Here is a 21,309-nt window from a genome sequence, read left to right as displayed (position 1 = left end):
AAAACAACACTTCTTACTCACATTCCTCCAAAAACCGAATATCCAGTTCTTAAGATCTTAAGTGTAGGATTAATTAACTACAATATTAGATAGCAAACCTAAGATGTTATATTTTATATTTCAGGCATAACATATGAGAGTTCAACTAATGGTGTTGTTTAAATGGAATACTGGGGCTAGATAACTTTCCAAGGTGTCTTCCATTTCCACAATTCTATGATTCTAAGAATTTTTTTTTTTTTTTTTTTACTCAGAAGTCTGAAAGAGACTCTATCTGGTCTTCTTAATAACTTAAGGAAATTTTTTTAATGCTAGCTGCAATATTATTTATTAGCAACTGTTAATGAATGTTAAACAATACTGCTATGAGCATGTTGATCATTCACAAAAAGTACCTTGCTAATAATGTGTGGTACAATTAGTAACTGCTATTCATTAGAGAATAATTTCTAAAAGTATGACACAGTGTCTGAAGAGCAAAGAGCAAATAGTAACACCCAACTCAATGCCAAGAACAGGTAAATATTTAATCTCTGTCTCTCCGGAGAGTAAATGATGTACCATTGGAGGCATTCATTCCTTCAGACCTCTGGACCTCGCTGAATGCGCTGACACAGAATTCTAAATGAGCCCATACTGGTCTGAAATTTAACTTCAGCCTCTGGAAGCTCCCAGCATTCCCATTGGAACAGCTCTCATATGAGAGAATTGGTCTTAGAGTTCTTGATCCTCTCCTATAAATAGTGCATAAATTCTCAAACGTGCCACCCACTGGGGTGGATAGGGCAAAAGTGTCTTGAGACTTGTCAGGTTCCCCCTTATTTTCCAAATGGAGGGTCACTGAACTGAGATGGAAGCAGGCTTAGAACTGAGTTTCAGGGATTTCTGTGGAACATAGCCTCATCTGTTTTCAGCGCATAGAAGAGTATTTCCCCACCTTTTTTCATTCCCTGTTTACTCTTTAGATTAGATTTTCTATGAGTAAATGCGGATATGTGGGGTGGGGGTGGAAAACTTTGTGCTGATGAAAGGGTAAGGAGTTGGCCTAATTAAGCCACTAGAAAGAGAAATAGAAAAAATAATGGAAAGAATGAGAAGGTTTAGATGTTCTGAATTAGAGTCCAAGGCACAGAGGTGGGAAAAGTGTGTCATCAGCCTTCCGACTGCTTGGTTTTGGAATCGTTAGATGCCAGTCACGTTGTCTGTTTCTAGAACAGGATGGTGTGAAGCCAAGTGAAAGGCAGTCAGTTGGATTTTTCCTCAGCACAGCCGTTATGTTGGTACACTTACAAGGAATCTGTTCATCAGAGTACCTACTCTCTCTGACACACCCTGGTCTTGCCTGGTCCTGGGTCTGATTAGACTCCTTTTCTACCCTTTTCCGGAAATGTAAAGTACCCAAACTTCCCCCACCACAGCTATACTGAAAGGTTTAGTTTTATACTGAGAATTGCTGTAACCAGGAGTAAAGGCAGCATCCTCTGAGAATCTGGTCCCCAAAACCTTCCTCTGAGAACTCAGTCATGACTTTGGACTTGCCAGTGTGGGGTACATTTAATTTCTAGTTTAAGTTTCACTGAGTCACTGTGTCACTAACTTCCATGCCTTTAATTCGCCACAGTGTAGGTCTCACTCACATATTCCACAGCAGAATGATCAGAACTCTATTTCTATCTGAATTTCCACAAGGAAGGTGGAGCCAGCTGACCATAGCTAGACCTGGAACCCAAGAGGTCAATTAATGCAGTGCCTTTTTTGGAGTAGAAAGCCAGTATTTCAAATCTAAGCCAGTTCCTGAAGGAGGTTCAAGGGTTGGTGCGTAAAGAGCCCAGATATAAACTTAAAGTTCAAGGTGTGGGAGCCAAGAGTCAGAAATACAAGAAAAGGTGATTGAAGCGAGAGCAGTTGAGATGATTGAGAATGGTCTAGATGAGATGATTTTCAAGGGCACTGTTGGTTGTCTATGGCTAACAGGAGAAGGTATATAGGTATATTAGTGCTAACAATTCCTGACCATCTAATTCAAGTTAGAGATACTTCTAGACAAGCTATTGAGAGAGAGAAGAAGGGTGGGGAGAATTCAGAAGAGGTTGAGGGTACTGGACTCTGATCTCTTGAGATTTTAGTTCTTTTCTTTTATTGCATTTTACAGATCTAGAGTAAATATTTTGCAATATAAAATAATATTTTGTATGTTGTCACTCCAGCTTGTTACTTTATTTTTTTCCAAGGTAAACAAGCAAAATAGAGGGATGTGATTACTTAATTTCACTAATAGAGAAAACGTCTTCATGGGTTTAGATTCCAGAGGAAAATACGTTTTTTCAGCAGCTGTACCTACAGGACTGTACCACAAGATGGTGCTCACCCATCAGTCATGCTGTTTTCAAGAAGCTTCCCTACATGGTCTAAAACTTTTTCATCTAAAACATCAGATAATTATGTATTTATTTTTGCATCTTTTTCTTACAAGTTTCCTTAGCCTTGAAGTACAGCAGCATTTAAATTTAAGCTCTTTTGTTAACATATGCTTGTTTTTTGTTGAAGGAAAGAAAAACACACGACCCGGTAATTCCACTTTTGTTTTGCCCTAACAATCTTCTATTATATTATGTTTGATGTACTAGGTAACTCAAAACACGCTTTTCCACCACGCTCATTTTATTCTTCATTTCCTTTCAACTCAAGACGGTGCAGCATAAACTAGCAGAATTAAAAACACACATTTGTGTAACCAGAGCTTTTGTGGACAGCTGTATCCAGCTGCATGAAGCAAAACGTCTGGACTCTGCCTCGGCTTCCATGGCGAAATACTGGTATGCAGGCTACAGTAATTAAAATGTGGTGTTTGTGTAGACTGTTATGGAATTCTCTTAAGTTTAAACTCAGCCTGGAGGGTCCTGAAGGAAGAAGGCTGAGTCAATGTAAGCTAGCAATAAGAACCACCTTATAAAAAATGCTGAAAGGTTCCATCTAGCCTACTTATAATATGCTAAGAATTACTCGAGTTGGTATTTAACTTTTAGCATGCCATTGAAAATAAGCACTAAGAGACTGAAGTAGGATGACTGATTAGTTTATTTAAGTTTAATTTAAAATTATCTGAAGAGTGTCAGTGTATTGAGACCAAAAATTTACAGTAAAACTTGAAGTCCTGAAGAGTCACAGTTCTTTCATTAAATAACTATCATTAATTTTTTTTTTGAGACAACATTTTGATATCTGTGAAATGAGTAGCTTGGACAGGATTTTCCTATTTAGGGTGTTTTCAGATCAAAGAAAAATTTCTGAAGAATTGACTGTCCATTCAAAACTTGTACATGCTCTATTAAGTGAAAGGAAAGAATATCCTATTACGTTCAGAAAGACTTTCATTTGTGTTAAAGTTGATTAGCAATGGTATTAAAGGTGAGTTGATTGAGAAAAGGTTCCTACAAGGCTTTTGTGTACTTTATGATGCAAGAACATAGTTTAAATCAGAGTCTGGACATGGGTTTGGTCTCTGTTTTAAAAGCAAACATTCTCGCATCTCATTAGCCCAAAATAACCTAGAAAAAATTCCTGTCATTATTCATTAACTTGTGTTCAGTGCAGTCAGAAGTAGAATGGGAAAACATACAGAACAGTGCTTTCTGTAATGATTCCAAAATAATAAAATTGCCAGGTTGAAATTGAGGTGGAATTACTAGGAACTTGCACTTTGGGAAGGGGAGACATTTACAGCAAGTTTCTTTTTTAGTTTAAGAAGTGTAAAAATAGCTTTAGGTATTTTCGGAAAAAGAGATATTTGGATAATTATGGACTTCACTGTCCTTGAAAACACCAGGTTTACAGACGCATAAACATATGGCATTTCATCTTGTAGCAGAGTAAGCAACTAGTTATAGTCTGGTAAATAGTTCACTGAAGTACTTACCAAATACAAAAATGTATAGAATTCCAAATATTATTACCATTGAGTCTTGTCTATTAATCATTATACCATTATTGTATTTCTTGGGAACATCCTCACCTGTCCTATTGGAGTTAAAAATTATTTTTAATAGGAAAATGTGTCCATGCTTACCTTTGCTTTGTTTCACACTACTGAAAAATATTTTGAAAGTAATTTTGAACTAACTGATCTTTTATGTTAAGATGAATAAAAACCCCTTAATGATAGTTGAAATTATTGTGATAAGATCAGAAAAGAATATTTCTCAAGTATTTCATATTGTCTCAAGGACAATAATTCCTACATAATCTTTAATAAGTTTCCTATATGATAACATGCACTTTAACAGTAGTGACCCTCCTTAGGCTTTCATTTTTACTTTCAGTTTATTTCTGAAAACCCTAAAAAAATTTTTTCCACAATTATTTGAATTCAGACTAGTAGCGTTACGGTAGGAAGTGACATTTTGGGGGTAAGGGGTTATGACATAATTCAAAGACAAAAGGAAATAGGTAATTGTATAATTATACTGTTAACTTAGATCAGGGGTCCTCAAACTTTTTAAACAGGGGGCCAGTTCACTGTCCCTCAGACCGTTGGAGGGCCGGACTATAGTTTTTTAAAAAAACTATGAACAAATTCCTGTGCACACTGCACATATCTTATTTTGAAGTAAAAAAACAAAACGGGAACAAATACAATATTTGTATTTGCATGTGGCTCGCAGGCCATAGTTTGAGGACCCCTGACTTAGATCATATAGAGAATCTAAATAAAGTGGACCAACTTCAAGTTTTTACTATATCCCTCTCAGGCATAAAGTGGCCAAAACCTAATCGTCTATGCTTTCCACATTTTGTTTATAGCCTTAACAAAAACTCAGCCAAAAATATAATTGATGAAGAAGGTATTCATTATGTGAAAATTCTCCTGAGATTTATTTCACGTGTAATTTATACACAATTACAATTATATCTCTGGTGGGCTATATGCCTACTTTTAATTGTTTGATAAATGTATGCATTTGATAAATAACTGTTTCCTGATTGTGAAGCACCTCATGCAAATCCATCTCAAATATTCCATTTCTGTTTTTTATTTTGTTCATCTAGGGCATCTGAGTTACAGAACAGTGTGGCTTATGACTGCGTGCAGCTCCATGGCGGTTGGGGATACATGTGGGAGTACCCAATTGCAAAGTGAGTATGACTGTTCTGTTACACTCCTCTGCCAATGTGAAGAAAAAGGGAAATTACTGAACTTTGTACATTGAAGGAAAGAAGGTGCAAAGTCTTCATTTTTCAACTGACTACAGAGTGTATTCAAGCAGATGGAACAGCATTCTGTTATTGGCTCACCCCGAGGATTTTGTCATTTTTAAAGGAAGTGAAGAGAGCAGTATCCTAAAGCATAAAGCTTGGCTTTATTTGAATTGTTATACAGGACTAATATCACTTTTGAAATTGTTATGTAATGTTATATTTTATAGATTAACCATAATTATTCAGGTTATTTTACCGTTTGTTACTCTGATAAACAATGCAACAACAAACACCTTATTACATGTATTTTAGATACATGTGTTTTCTATTGTAACAAGACAGAGTCCCAAAAGTAGTCTTGCAAGTTCAAAAGTATGCATATTTTAAATGTTTATAATTTCCAGATTATTTCCTCCAGGTAGTAGCAACTCATACTTAAATGAACAAAGACCGATGACTTTCCTCCTAAGCTATGAATGTTACTGTCTTTTAAACTTTGTGCTAATCTAATGGGTAAAAAAATAAGTTGTCATTCTTCCTTTAATTTGCATTGACTATTATTTTATTTTATTTTATTTTTATTTTATTTTATTTTACCATTGTAAGAACACTTAAGATGAGATCTACTCTCTTCACAAATTTTTTTTATTGATTTTGAGAGAGAGAGAGGAAGGGAGAGAGAGAGATAGAAACATTGATGAGAGAGAAACATCATGGACCTGAAACATCCCCTACTGGCGATGGACCTGAAACCCCAGCATGTGCCCTGACCAGGAATCAAACCGGTGACCTCTTGGTTCCTGGGTTGACACTCAACCACTGAGCCGCACTGGCCAGGCCCTTCACCAATTTTTAAGTGTACTATAGTGTATTGTAAGCTATAGGTACAATGTTGCAGTATGGACCTCTAGAGCTTATTCATCTTGCTTAATTGAAATGTTATGCCCATTATTAGTAACTTTCCATCTTCCCCTCCCCTTAGTCCCTGGCTACCAAGATTCCTTATTGAGTCTGTGGATTTTAGACAACTCATATAGGTGGAATCAGTGTGGTATTTGTCGTTCTGTGACTGGCTTATTTCACTAAGCAGAAGTCTTCAGGGTCCTTCCAAATTATCACATGCTGCTGAGTTTCCTGTTTTTAAGGTTGAATAGTATTCTACTATATGTATACACTACATTTTCTTTACCCATTTATCTGTCCAGGAACAGTCAAGCTGTTTCCACATCTTGGCTACTGTGAATAATACTGCAGTGGACGTGTGAGTGCTAGTATTGCCTGCAGGTCCTGATTTCAGTTCTTTTGAATAAATTCCTACAAGTGGGATTTCTGGATCATATGGTAGATTTATTTAATGTTTTGAGGAACCATTATGCTGTTTTCGTAGCAGCTGTACCATTCTGCATTTCCCTACAACCGTAGGCAAAGTTCCAGTTTCTCTACATCCTTGTCAATATTTGAGGTGATTTCTAATTGTGATTTTGATTTGCATTCCCCTGATGGTTAGTGACGTTAGCGTTTTTTCATATATATACCTGTTGGTCAATTATATTTCGTCTATGGAAATGTCACTTTTTTTAAATTAGAAAAAGAGGAAAGACCCTACAGAAAAATCAGCCTGCGTATGAAAAGAATTTAAGTTTTCATATCTTAAATATTTGATTATTTTCCTCTAAAAAAAAATGAAAGTATTTTTTTCCAAATAGAAATTTTATTTCCTTCAAACTAAAATAATTTAAATGATGGCATTACATATGAATATCCTTGCTATAAGTTCAAAGCAATACCAATTTATCAATAAGGCAGCATCCTTTTCTATATTTCTTCCTCCATTTCATAATTTCATAATTTATTCTTTCCTTCTTTCCATAAATCTTTGCCTCAATAATCTCCCCCTGGCAATTCTCACCACTCTAGAAAATATATTCTCCTCTTATTTAGCAATATTTTCAGCTTATAAAATTTTCCCGAGGAAGTTTCTTCTGTCTCAAGAGAAGTCAAATTTAGTTTTGAATCAGAGAATGAGAAAGCTATGGACTTCTAAAAACCTTTTCAAATTTTAATCTAAATACAGATATGTAAAGGGGAAATTATCAAATTAGCATTCAAACTGACTTTCAAATGCATCATTTTGGCAAGCATAATTGAAAACATTTGATATACTTTTAGTCCTTAACGAGGAAAATAAACATTTTATTAAAGTTACATTAAGAACAGAAGCTTCGGCATAGATATAATTTACTAATTTTCTGTAGCCATTGGGCAGCTTGTAAAGCTTTAATCACAGGATGTATATAATTTATAACCTTTTATAAAATCTCAGCAATAAGTAGGGCTTTTTCCTTTCTTGGGACTGGGCATGAAGTAGCTAAACAATTTTTTTTTTTAAATCAATCCTTGGGTTTGGATTTTGGTAGATCCTTTTCAAACTACTTCAAACAAGTCTTAATCAAACACAGATTTATTTATTTTTTTACTTTGCATTGTCATGAAATCAAAAGTAAACACTGAATTATGCTAGCACAAATTATATCATTACTGAATTTTTTCCTGTACATTTTCATGTTTTACTCACAATATTAGTCCATTTCCAATATTCACTAAGCTAGGAAAGTAGAATAATAATGGGTGTGTGTATTTTTCTACTCAGTTGTGCAGCAGCTGTCACTGCTGGGCAAGGAGACAAGTGGTGGCTCGGTGTTTGCCTGGTTTAGTTCGGGTTCTGAGGAAGGCCGATGAGGTGAAGAGGAGTGAACTACGTACATGGCCCAAAAGGCTATTCCCTCAGACCAGTAGCAAGCAGACACTGCAGCTGGGTGGCTTCATATTTGAAATCCCTGGAAATGTTCAACGAGACTGCTATTTTTCTCCCCAAGACAGAGGGAAGGAAATTTTTAATATAAAATAGCAAGAGAGAACATAATAGATAATATCAAAAAACTTAATGAGAAACCGTAGGCAGTATGTGGATGTGTAGACTGTGATTTAATAGGGAAAAAATCATTCTATTTGTGTTTCTTATGTCCTCAGATTAAGCTATATTGTGTGTGTGTGTGTGGCTGAATCTTGGTTTCACAAATAAAAGAGGTGCTTTTTTGTTTTATTTCATTTCATTGGTTTGTTTTTAAATAACTGCTCTTTAGCATGAATTACTTCAGTCTTACCCATTAGGCCTGGGGCCTGTGAGAAGTGAGGCTTACTCTCTGCCATTTCAAGATTCCCTGCCATGGTAGGAACAGCAGCCTGGGATACAGAGCTTCGTCATTTATGTGGTTAAACATTTATTCTGCTGTCTTTCCCTGTTAATTCTAGTTGATGACTGAATTTAATTAGTAACCTATAAAAAGGTCTACTGATCTCTTGTCATTACCAATTCCATTGGAACTTCTGTAATGTGAAAAAAAAAAAGCCCAACCCAGATCAAAAATGTCTGAAAGCATTGAGGTTGCTGAAGTAGATTGAAATGCTAGGCAGGCCCTCTAAATGCAAGGGCTGGATTTTGCAGGCAACAGTGGAATGTGTTCAAAAGAAAAAAATATATATTTGAAAACACTAATGTCTCCAGATTTCAAGTTTCTTCAGAAAGTTGGTATGGAGACACTAAAATTCCTTTGTAATACAATAAATCAACTCAGTCAGTATTTACTGAGTGCTTACTCTTTGCAGGGCCCTATGATAAGCATGAAGAAGGATAAATACAGAATTGGTCATGTTCCTAGAGAGCTAGCACATTTCAAATTTCAATTTTTAAAAAAAGAGATTTTGTGCTTGAAAAAGAAATGCCATTGAATTTCTCTACTAGGAAAGTCCAAAGCTCAATAACTAGTCCTACATGCCTGAGTCAATGAAACTATTGTGATATAATAAAAAAGATACTTGCAGGATACCTACCTTCTCATTGCAGTCTGCCAATTATCTATTTGCCCATTAAATAGTAAATGTATTAACTTCTCTGTACCTCAGTTCCTTTAGCTGGAAAACAATATAATATTTATTCTCTCTGCCCCCAGAGCTGAGAACAGGTAAAAACAACTATACAGTGTCATGGTTACGGTCATGCCTACCAAAAGTGAATTTTTTATAACTGTGTGTGTGTGTGTGTGTGTGTGTGTGTTTGTACGCACACGCGCGCACATGCTAGTGGACTCAGACACTCAGTATTTTAACCTCAGACACCACTGGAGTGACTATTAACCATTTCCAAAAAAATAAGTTACTTGTTAACTTTGTGGGAAGTAATATTTTCTACAGCATCAGTTTATACCCCTGATGGCAGCAGCAGTGGTAGAATGTTAGAGAATATGTATTTTCTCTTTTGTTTTCTATGAAACCAGTGGATTTCAACTTCTTTGGGAATAATGAAAGATAACAAGAAATTAAAACATTCTATCAATATCTATCTAAAATGCCCTTTTTTAGAATGCTATTATATGTGCTGAATTTTACAAAATTAAATTAAAACAAACTTATAGATGTTACTTTGAATTTGTAACCTCTTTAAGCAAACTAAAACAAAGCTATACAGGTGATTACTATCTTAATAGAATTTGATAATTATACCAATCAAGGATGAAGGCCATACTGGAAAAAAGTAATTATGAAAAACATTTATTACTTGGATTTCATTAATTGAATACTTTAAAGTAATTAAGAGTTACATCGTAAGACAAAATGTATAATTTCTAATATCTTTATTCATTCAATCATCTTCTGATTTATCCAGAGCTTACGTGGATGCCCGAGTTCAGCCAATCTATGGTGGTACCAATGAAATAATGAAGGAGCTGATTGCAAGAGACATCGTCCGAGACAAATAGACATCTGCCCACATCCTGGAATCCTATTACAACTAATCTGGTTTTAAATCTACTCAAGATAAAATGCAACCTGGACAGGGTGGAAATACTAAACATGTCTTCATATGCTGTCTTATAGAAAAAAAGTCAAATGCAAATATAAGATTAACACAAAGAAAGAAGAAATATTTGAATCCAAAGATTCTAAAATTCTTCAACATAAGGTTAACTTTTATAATTTTTTACATAGCTAAAAGGTGAAGATTTTTCTAATTCTAGAAGCCTTAGTGCCTCACTTTCCCCTAAAATTCTAATAAAGCATAATTGCTTAAATCTTTAAAATTGAGACAGAAGTAATTTTGTTATTATACTACAAAAACATTAATAGTACTTACAGCACATTTACTTTAAAAGGGAAAAAATATAATTTAGAATTGTAAATAATTTAAACTATTTTTTGGTCCAAATTTCCTAGAACAGTAGAATTCTACTACCTACCCCAAGATCCTGTTTTTAAGTAATGGAACCCGTTCTTCAAACAAAAGCTCATGCAGAGTCCCTGTAAAATGCTGATAAATGAAGAGCTGCTCTAGTTGAATCAGGAAGCCTTCTTAGGACTCAGCTAAGCCTTTGCCTAACCCCATTGGAGAATGCTGTTTGTTCTCATCTGCTGACACCTGGGCTTGCAACAGAATTCCAGCCCAGTTTTGTAGGAGGACACAGAAGAATCCATCATCCTTTAGATTTAAGCTATTGGTACATTTTATCAGTATCAAAACAGTGACTTTTATTTTGGAAGAGTGTGCTTTTTAAGTTAATTTAATGAATACTTCATGTCTCTTATATGCCAGGCTGTTAAAAATATGATGACAAATAAAACTGGCAAGACTCCTACTAAAAAATGAAGAAACAAGTTATAATAAATAATGTAAGAAGTAAATAAATAAACAAGATAATTTCAAATCATAAATGCAGTAAGAGAAAGTAAACACTTAAAATAGGAAAGGGAGGAAACAACATTTGACTTGAGACATAAAAGTAATTCTTATCAAAAAATAAGCCATTAATTTAATTTGTAAACTGTTAGCATCATTTCAGTACTTGTTTTTCTTTGCATATACTGGTGAAACCGTGAATAAAGTAGTTTGTAAATGGAAACAAATATATGTATTCTTGGTGTTGTTGTAATTTATTTATTTAAACATTATTTTTAATGCAATTGTTACAGACTTGCTAGAGCAGAGGGGAGAGAAAATACTTGGATACCATTCCTGGAATTATACACCTTTGATTTGTGCTTGGGTGGAAGTTTGTATGATTGCCAGCTTGCATTAATGATATGCATTAAATACCAAAATGAGCTAAAATAATATTTTATTAGATATTACTGTATTTGCAGCTTTCACCTCCCTCATGCCACCAGGAAACAGTATAGAATCAGATAGACCAAGCTCCTCACCTCAGCGCCTTTCCTTTTCTTTCTCAGTCTTAAACAAAACTATATTTTAGGAATACAACACCTTTAGGATGTAAAGTAAATTAGCATAGTAGAAAAACTCTGCCATGTAGAAGTAGACAGACTGAGTTTGAATGATAACCCTGTCATTTAGGAGCCACTGGGCCCTGGGCAATTTATTTAACTTAGGATTCTTTCAGGTGCAAATTACAAAAGAAACCCAATTCACACCATCCCAAGCGAAAACTTGAGTGTACTAGCTAAAAAGGTTGGGGAGTAGCTCATATAATCTAAAGAACTGTAGAAACTACAGTTTCAAGGGCCTGATTCTATGACTTACACCTGCTAGCACTTACATTATGTACACTTATTTTTACTTTTCTTTGCAAATTGGCCTATTGGAAACTGCAGAGAAATTTCATTACAGGGCCTATAAAAATGACCTTGGGCTGCCCCAGGGCCACATCCTTGAGCACAATCCTATCTAATAAAAGACAAAAAGGGTAATTGACCATACCTCTGCTACACTTCCCATTGGCTAATCAGCGAGATATGCAAATTAACTGCCAACAAAGATGGCGGCCAGCAGCCACGCAGCTGAAGCAAGCTGGAGGCTTGCTTGCTCCAGTGATGGAGGAAGCCAAGGTTCCCCGCCTGCCACAACCTGCTCTAAGCTCCGAAAGCAACAGCTCCAAAAGCAACAAAGTTTCAATTATAGAAGCCAAACAAACCCCAGATACCTACTTTCAGCCAGCCCGGGCCTCAGAGCTGGGAGCGCCAGTGACGGCAACAGAGTTTCAATTATAGAAGGTAAATAAATCCCAGAATTAAAAAAGAATAAGAAAAAAAAGGAGAGGCTGGGAGCTTCAGTTGCCGGCCAGCCTGAAAATGGCCCTCAGCCCCTCACCCAGACTGGCCAGGCACCCCAGTGGGGACCCCCACCATAAAGGGGGTGTGGCCAGCCTGAAAACAGCCATCAGGCCCTCATCCAGGCTGGCCAGGCACCCCATTGGGGACCCCCAGCCTGAAGGGGGTGTGACCAGCTGCAAACAGCCATCAGCCCCTCACCCAGGCTGGCCAGGCACCCAAGCAGGACCCCCACCCTGATCCGGGACACCCTTCAGGGCAAACCAGCCGGCCCCCACTTGTGCACCAGGCCTCTATCCTATATAGTGAAAGGGTAATATGCAAATTGACCCTAACAGCAGAAAGACTGGGAATGACTGGTCACTATGACACACACTGACCACCAGGGGGCAGATGCTCAATGCAGGAGCTGCCCTCTGGTGGTCAGTGCGCTCCCACATGGGGGTGCTCTGCTCAGCCACAAGCCAGGATGATGGCTGCCAGTACAGTGGTGGTGGTGGGAGCCTCTCCTGCCTTCTTAGCAGCGCTAAGGATGTCCGACTGCAGCTCAGGTCTGCTCCCCGCTGGCAAGTGGACATCCCTCGAGGGCTGCCGGGCTGCCAGAGGGATGTCTGATTGCCAGCTTAGGCCCAATACCCCCGGGGAGCAGGCCTAAGCCAGCAGGTGATCATCCTCCGAGGGGTCCCAGACTGCGAGAGAGCACAGGCCGGGCTGAAGGACACCCCCCCCCGCCCCGAGTGCACAAATTTTTGTGTACCGGGCCTCTAGTCTATATAATAAAAGCTTAGGCAACCAGGAACAACCAAAACGACCGGTCACTATGATGCGCACTGACCACCAGGGGGCAGATGCTCAATGCAGAAGCTGCCCTCTGGTGGTCAGTACGCTCCCACAGCGGGAGCACTGCTCAGCCAGAAGCGAGCGCAGTGGTGGTGACAGGAGCCTCTCCCGCCTTCGCTGCAGTGCTAAGGAGCAGCAAGCAGGTGGGTTGTAAGGAGCGAGGAGGGCAGGGAGCGGGCCTAAGTCAGCAAGTGGACATCTCCTGAGGGGTCCCAGACTGCGAGAGGGCACAGGCCGGGCTGAGAGACAACCGCGGCCCCCCCCCCTCCCACCCCAGTGCACAAATTTCATGCACCGGGCCTCTAGTGTTTTTATAAGGTCTGGGAAAGGTGCACTATGATTGATAGTCCCATCAGGAACACAGAGACTGGGGAAGCAGTTCCTGAAACAGTGGTGTCATCAAAAGAAAGGGAACAGAAATGTCTTCTGGGCAGACCTAAATCATACTCACATACAAAGCTATTGCAGCCCACTAGAGCTGGGAATGGGTTCTAGTGATTTATATATACCAGAAACTGAAAGGCTCTCTAAGGAAGGATATTTTCTTGGGACGATCTCTGGGATGTTTCCTATCTCCTCTAAACTGGTTGTTTATCTTGCCAACTAGTCTTGTTTTGCACCCCCAAAAGAAGCATGTGTTATATCATGAGCTTAAAGCTGAGAAAAAAATAGGGAGTTCAGAATATGCTTCTTAACCTTTCATTGGGTTTTCATTTCTTAAATAGCTAATCTTTGTGTTTTGCTTGTGTGGCTTTGATTGCTGTCCCCTAGGGAGGAAATTTATGGTGTGTATCTCACACAGTGCTAAGTGCTCAAGAAACAACAAATAACAATATTGCTCAAAAGAACAGACTGGAGCAACACAGCAAGAAAGCTACACTGTATAAATAATTAATGAGAATCAAAAATCTCGAGTAATTTTGGGGTTTTGTCTGAGATTTTTAGAATCATAATTATTGTTTTAAAATTATTTTTACCCTTTATTTCTTTGGTGGTGTCATTGAAATGACATTGTGGGGTAAAAAGCTGTTTTGATATGCTATTGTAAACTCTAACTGCAAATCTTTACTAATCTAGTAATTTTAGTAGTTTATTGTTTAAGGTATAAGATTTCTGAGAGACTGGATTTTTTCATATGTCAGTATTATTTTTGGCACACACAGCATTTATTTATTTTGAGTCATTGGAAAGATTTGACATTACGGTGGAAACCAACCATAGACCTATTGTGTCTACTGCTTTATAATACATGTAGAAGAGAAGTTCTCTATTTTTAAAACCTAATTTTCCATTTTTAAGAAAAACAAATTACAGAAAACTTCAAACACACTCAAAAATAGAAAGATAGTATAATGAGCCTTTAGCTTCAACATTTGCTAATGTATCTTTCCTGCTACTTTTTCTTAATTATTTTAAAGCAAGTAGCAGATTTAATCCTATTTCTCTCTCACACACATATATTTCAGAATTCATTTCTAACTGATGAAGTTTTTTTTTACATAATTACAAGGCCATTACCATACTTTAAAAACTTAAATTTCACATATAGTCCCAAATTAACATTAAATTTTTCTTGGTTGTATGAAGAATGCCTTTTGGGGTTAGATTGTTTAAATCAGGATCCAAACAGTCCACAAATTACATGTTTTTGTATTGTCTCCCAAGTGTCTTTTATTTTATAAAAGAAATTTTCTCTTTGTTCCTCTTTCTTTCTAAATTTTATTTTTTAATTAACATCCAGCAAATCCCCACCCTCTGTTTTTATGTTTACATACAGAGTAAAAAATGCCTTTAGTTTTCTGAATTTGAGCACGTGTATAGATCCATGCAACCACCAACAATCAGGATGCAGAACAGTTCCATCGCTACAAAAATTCTCTCATGCCCTTTATGGTTACTCTCATTGTACCTCTTACCCCTGGCAACCGCTGATCTGTACTCTGTTAATTATAATTTTGTCATTTTGAGACTGTCATATAAATGGATTCATGGAAAGAGTAACCTTTTACAAATGGCTTCTATTAGCAAAATGCATTTAAGCCGAAACCGGTTTGGCTCAGTGGATAGAGCGTCGGCTTGCGGACTGAAAGGTCCCAGGTTCGATTCTGGTCAGGGGCATGTACCTGGGTTGCGGGCACATCCCCAGTAGATGTGCAGGAGGCAGCTGATCGATGTTTCTCTCTCATCGATGTTTCTAACTCTCTATCTCTCTGCCTTCCTCTCTGTAAAAAATCAATAAAATATATTTTTAAAAAAATTCATTTAAGACCCATTCATATTGCATGAATTAATAGCACCTTCCTTTTTTAGTCATAAATAGTATTCCACTGTACAGATGTCCTACAGTTTATCTATTCATTCGCCTGGATAAGGACATCTTGGTTGCCCAGACTAAATACGTGGGAAAGGAATTGTTGTGCCAGAAAGGAAAGCATATGTTTAACTTTTTAAGAAATTACCAAGTTTTTTTTCAGAATGCCAGCACCATTTTGCCTTCCTACCAGCAATGTAAGAGTTTCAATTGCTCTGCATCTTCTTCAGCACTTGTATTTTTTATTTTCTTTTGTTCTAATAAGTTTGTGGTTTTAATTTGCATTTCCCTAATGTCTAATGATAATGAAAAGCTTTTCATATTTAACTTCTAAGTACCTTCTTTGGCAAATTGTCTGTTCATTATTTCCTTTGGGTTTCTTTTTTTTTTTTTTTAATAATGAGCTTTGAGAATTCTTCATATATCCCTACACTGTCAAGCACAAGGCAAAGTCAGGCTGACAAATTCAGCCAGTAAAGTAGCAATAAGCCTTTTTGAGACTCAGTCTTTTGCTTACACAGAAAGTGAAAAAATCAGTAACCATAGGTGTTAGTTTTCTGTGGCCCTTGCACAGGGTGACAGTGAAATAAAAGCAAGAATGATGGGACATTTTGTTGCTGTGTGGTCCAATGTATGATGCTACTAAGTTTTATAGCTACAGGTGTTCCTTAAGGGTGGTGAGTGAGGCAGAAAGCCTCAGACCCCATTAGAATTCTTTTTAAAAAAAAAATTTTTTATTATTGATTTCAGTGAGGAAGGGAAAAGGAGAGAGAGATAGAAACATCAGTGATGAGAATCATCGATTGGCTGCCTTCTGCAGGCCCAACACTGGGGATCCAGCCACGGAACCCGGGCATGTGCCCCGACTGTGCCCAAATGGGAATCAAACCATGGCCTCCCTCCTGGTTCATAGGCCGATGATCAACCACTGAGCAACACCGGCTGGGCCCACCATTAAACTCTTAGTTAGAAAATGTCTCTTAACTGCCTCCTTGGTAGATAGGGAAACAAGTGAGACATGATCTGTAGCAGCTCCTAACAAGACCTGCCTTACAGAGGCAGTCACAAGGCTGTATCTAGTCCTTTCATTCTCTTGACAGGGTGTTTTGTAGAGCAAAAGTTTTTAATTTTGAATTCAAATTTATTTGGTATCATATCTAAGAACTCTTTGACCAAACTCAAGTTTTCTTTCAAGAACTTTTATTGTACATTGTTCATTTAGATCTATGTTCCATTTAGTAATTTTATAAGGCTTGAAATGTAAGCTGAGGTTCATTTTTTTGCATCTAGTTGTCTAATTTTTCCAATGTAATTTGCTGGAAAGAGTATCCTTTTTAAAATTTAATTGCCTTTGCATTTTTGTAAAAATTAATTGACCATATTTCTCAAATTATATTTGAACCAATCTTACATTCTTACATTCCCATATTTGTACGAGTCTATTTCTGCACTCTCTTCCATTTCATTGATCTATGTATATCCCTCTCTCCTTTGCCAAAACTACACTGCTTGGTTATAGTATCTTTACAGAAAGCCTTAAAATCAGATAATAGGATTCCTCCAACTTTATTCTTCTTTTTCAAAATTGTTTTTGGCCATTCTAATTTTTCTTTCTATACAAATTTTTGAATCAACTTGCCAAAATGATTGACAAAGTCCCTTCAGGTTTATTATATTTTTTTCTTTTTTATTATAGAAAATGTCAAACATACAAAAATAGAGACTAGTATAATTAGCCACCGTGGATACACCACCCAGCTTTGACAATGATCAATTCATGACTAATTTTTAGTAATCTATAACCCCATGTACCTCCTACAGTCATAGATTATTTTAAGGCAAATACCAGATACTGTATCATGTAATACTGTGTTATTTATTATAGAGTCTTTGTTCTTCAGCACAACAAAATTACCCATGCCCATCATTTACAATTTTTGCCCTATAGCTGAAATCAGCCATATTCCAAAGATCCCTAGTTTATTTTAGTTGGGATTTTTCTAGTTTCAAGCTACTACCAAATTTATTTGTTTATTTTAAATTTTATTTTACATTCTGTTTCATAAAGTCCATCCTGAAATTACTTTGATTATTAAAAATCATACTTTTCCTTAAACCTAAATTCACCAGAAGTTTATCTTAACATATCCCAAGAGAAGTTATGTTTCAGTTTACAAGAGTATTATATTAGAACCCTAGCCGGTTTGGCTCAGTGGAGAGTGTTGGCCTGCAGACTGAAAGGTCCCAGGTTCAATTCTGGTCAAGGGCACATGCCTGGGTTGTGGGTTCGATCCCCAGTAGGGGATGTGCAGGAGGCACATGATTCTCTCTCATCATTGATGTTTCTATTTCTCTCTCTCTCTCCCTCTCCCTTCCTCTCTGAAATTAAAAAAAAAAAAAAGCTGTAAAAATGCACAGAAGCTCTGCCCAAGTAATCCAACATTTATGGGCTTATTCTGGAATAAATAATTTACACACACACACACACACACACACACACACACACACACACACACACAGTATTATATTAGAGTTTTAGAGTTTTTTCTGTTGCAAGAAACAGAAAACTCAAATCAAATCTGGCTAAAAAGATGAAGAAAGAGCTCACAAAACGGGAAAGCTCAGAGTTAGGGCAAACTCAAAGCTGGATGACTGAACAGTTTCACTTTGTCAATAGGATTCACTTTACCAATTGCTTTCCATGTCTGTTCTACCATTTCGAGTGCAGGCCTACTTCCAAAACTGGGTCATGGGATGGGCTTTCCTGTTCATGTCTGGGGTGAGAGAATGCAAGAATGCATGTTTGCCCAGCATGTTAGGCTTAAGTGCTGAAATTCCCTCTCATGGGGCTAGTTTTTGTCACATGCCCACCTCTGAATCAATGATGTGCCAAGGGAAGTGGAATGTATTAGTTGGCTTAAGCCAATTAGGACCCATTTAGAGACATACAGGTAGGAATACATAACTCAAGAGCTGTGTGGAGGGCTGCTACTAGCATGAAAATCTAAAAACTATTAGGAAAGGGAAATTATGGAATAGAAACCAAATAGGTAACTAAAAATACCTGCTACAAAAACTGCCAACTAGATCCTGGTTGCTGGGATTAGATGTAGTCTCGTCTGTTGATGCCACTTAAAAAATTTTTTACATGACTTTTGCAGTAGAGTTTTAATATTCTCTGCACAGAAGTTTACTTATTTTTATTCCCTTACAATTGAGCAGGACTGTGTGACCAGCCCTTCCCAAAGGATTATAGATGTAAGTGACATGTCTTATCTTGTAGCTGCAATTGTAAAAGTGCTGTGGGAGCAACTTAAGATCAAAGTATGAAATAAAAATTCAACAGATGGAAGAGAAGTGCTCTGAAAAGTTGCCTGGACCTGCAACAAACTCTGTGTGTGGTAAAAATAAACATTTTTTTTTTAAGTCCCGGTGACTTTGGGGTTATGTATTACTGCATTTTAACCTGGCCCATCATGACCAATACAACTGTCATATGCTCTTACACATGATATGTTATTGAGGAAATAGAACTGGTGTTACAATATCTATGTAACACCTTCAGTTGACCTCAAGAAATTGCCATGATGTTCACATTTCATATGAAATGAATCAGAATGTTGGGATATGTTTTAATTGTGGTTATTTTTGACCAGTATTTCTGGATATGCCTGTTGAGTGTAACAATTTATGGGATTAGTGTTTCAAAAACAACACTTTAGTTATTTTACTAATGCAAGAATCTTCAATGTTTCCACTAATACCTACAGAATAAACTTTACATTCCTTACTTAAACCTGCATCATATCCTTCCATATTTTGGTCCTAAACTACCTTTGCCTACCTTTGAAGACTTGTAATTAGGATATTCTTTCTAATTACATCAATATCTTCCTCATTCTTAACAATCCTGGGCAAAACCACAGAGCCTGAAAAAAGGGAATGTACTTTTAACAAATCTCTTTTAGCTGTTTCTTTGTTTGACCTCCCTTCCTCCCAAACCAGCTTGTTACGTTCAGCTGTTTTAGACATTTTGTTTTCGAAAAGGGTGGAGACCATTGCCTAACCATCATCTATTCTCCCTTTCTTCCTAGATAATAATCCCTATATTAATGAAGGTTGACAATGTAATAGCTGTATTTCTTGGTCTCCCTTGCACCTAGATATGTCCACACAATGGAGTTATAGAATTGTTGAGAGGAACTTCAGGGGAGCCAGTTAAAGGCCCTCTTTGCCTTCTATCCCTTTTCTGCATCCTGCCTGGGAAAGTGGATAGGATGGCTGGAGCACCAGTAGCCATGTGGGACTATGAAGTACTTTGAGAATGGAGGCAGAAGAGAATAATAGAAAGGAACCTGGGTCCCTGGTGTCCTCCTAGAGCTGTTATATCAGCTCTGGACTATCTTTCTCTAAAGTTTCTTTTTTAAACCATGTTTTATTAAATCTTAAGATGAACCATTATATATATATTAAGAAAAAGCCCATTGGCAATAAAATGGACTCAATGCTTTGTTCTTGCATCAATACAGAGGTCATTCTTATTTCAGAAAAGTTAAGTTGTGAAAAATAATATGTTTAGAATAGATAAAATAACTTAAAAGGGCGATAATTAATCCTTATGTGTGGTTTTTTTATGCCATCGTTATTTGGGGCTTTTAGATACAATTCACATAGGCTACCTGCATCTTGACTGATACAGACTATTTTTTTAATTTTTCTGCCTATCTTTTGAACTATCACTGATAGTTCTGATTCAATCTTCATCAGAGAGCCCTTGTTTTAAAAATTAACTTTATTGAAGTATAATCCTCATACAATAACACGTATCTGTTTTAACTGTACATTTTTATGAGTTTTGAAAAATGCACACACCCATTTAACGTCCATCATGATCAAGATATAGAGTATTTCCATCATCCCTTATACCCTTCCTACTCAATTCTCCCCACCCTAGGCCTAAACAACTGCTCATCTGCTGTCATTGTAGGTTATATTTGTCTTTTGTAGTGCTTTACATAATTGAAATTGTACAATATTTACTCCTTTTGTGTCTGGCTTCTTTCAGTATACTGCCTGGGACTTACTTATGTTGTCCTGTGTATCAATAATGTTTCTTTTTATTCCTGAGTAGTATTCCATTATATGGAAGTATCATAATTTGTTTATCTTTCAACCATACCGGGTGATGGATCTTAGGCTAGTCTTCAGTTTGGGGCTACAGTGAATTAAGGTGGTATAGATATTTGCATAAACAGGGAGTCAGTTTTGATTCCACTATAGCCATGGGTCAGGTCTGACCAGTTTTGTATCCTGAGAATGGAGGCAGAAGAGAATAATAGAAAGGAGCCTGGGTCCCTGGTGACCTCATAGAGCCATTATCCTGTAACTCTTGCTACTTACCCCTGCCCTTTGTCTTGTGATACTGAACAGTTAGAGCTAAATCTATGCTGAATAGTACTTGTCACCTGTACCCCTACTGCTTCTCCTATTCTACTTTCTAAACATGATCATAAAAAGGAGGAATTAAATATGCTAGAATATGACAGTGTAGGATAGTCACCCTAGGCATGGAAATATAAAGGAAAAAATAGTACAAGCTTCCAAACTAGCTTCCTATTCTATAGGCCAGTGATGGCGAACCTTTTGAGCTCGGCGTGTCAGCATTTTGAAAAACCCTAACTTAACTCTGGTGCCCTGTCACATATAGAAATTTTTTCGATATTTGCAACCATAGTAAAACAAAGACTTATATTTTTGATATTTATTTTATATATTTAAATGCCATTTAACAAAGAAAAATCAACCAAAACAATGAGTTCGCGTGTCATAGGTTCGCCATCACT

At 37.0% G+C, this 21,309-nt stretch overlaps 1 protein-coding gene across 4 annotated transcripts in view; it reads left to right on the top strand.

The window, feature by feature from the left end:
- ACADL (acyl-CoA dehydrogenase long chain) overlaps positions 1-11,162 on the top strand; it is a 36,141-nt gene extending 24,979 nt beyond the window's left edge. For 3 of the 4 annotated variants that reach the window (XM_036319545.1, XM_036319544.1, XM_036319543.1), the window contains 3 exons: positions 2,689-2,816; positions 5,047-5,133; positions 9,920-11,162. In XM_036319545.1, the coding sequence (XP_036175438.1) occupies positions 2,689-2,816; positions 5,047-5,133; positions 9,920-10,013 (309 nt within the window). In that variant the 3' untranslated portion in view covers positions 10,014-11,162. The remainder of the gene's footprint in view (positions 1-2,688; positions 2,817-5,046; positions 5,134-9,919) is intronic. The other variant, XR_004969343.1, reaches the window with a different exon arrangement.
- Positions 11,163-21,309: the final 10,147 nt, after the last annotated feature.

This window comes from Myotis myotis, unplaced genomic scaffold (genome assembly GCF_014108235.1).
Source record: "Myotis myotis isolate mMyoMyo1 unplaced genomic scaffold, mMyoMyo1.p scaffold_m19_p_8, whole genome shotgun sequence".
NCBI classification, from domain to species: Eukaryota; Metazoa; Chordata; class Mammalia; order Chiroptera; family Vespertilionidae; genus Myotis; species Myotis myotis.
Note: the sequence above shows the minus strand (reverse complement) of the source record. Positions and strands in the feature narration are given on the sequence as shown.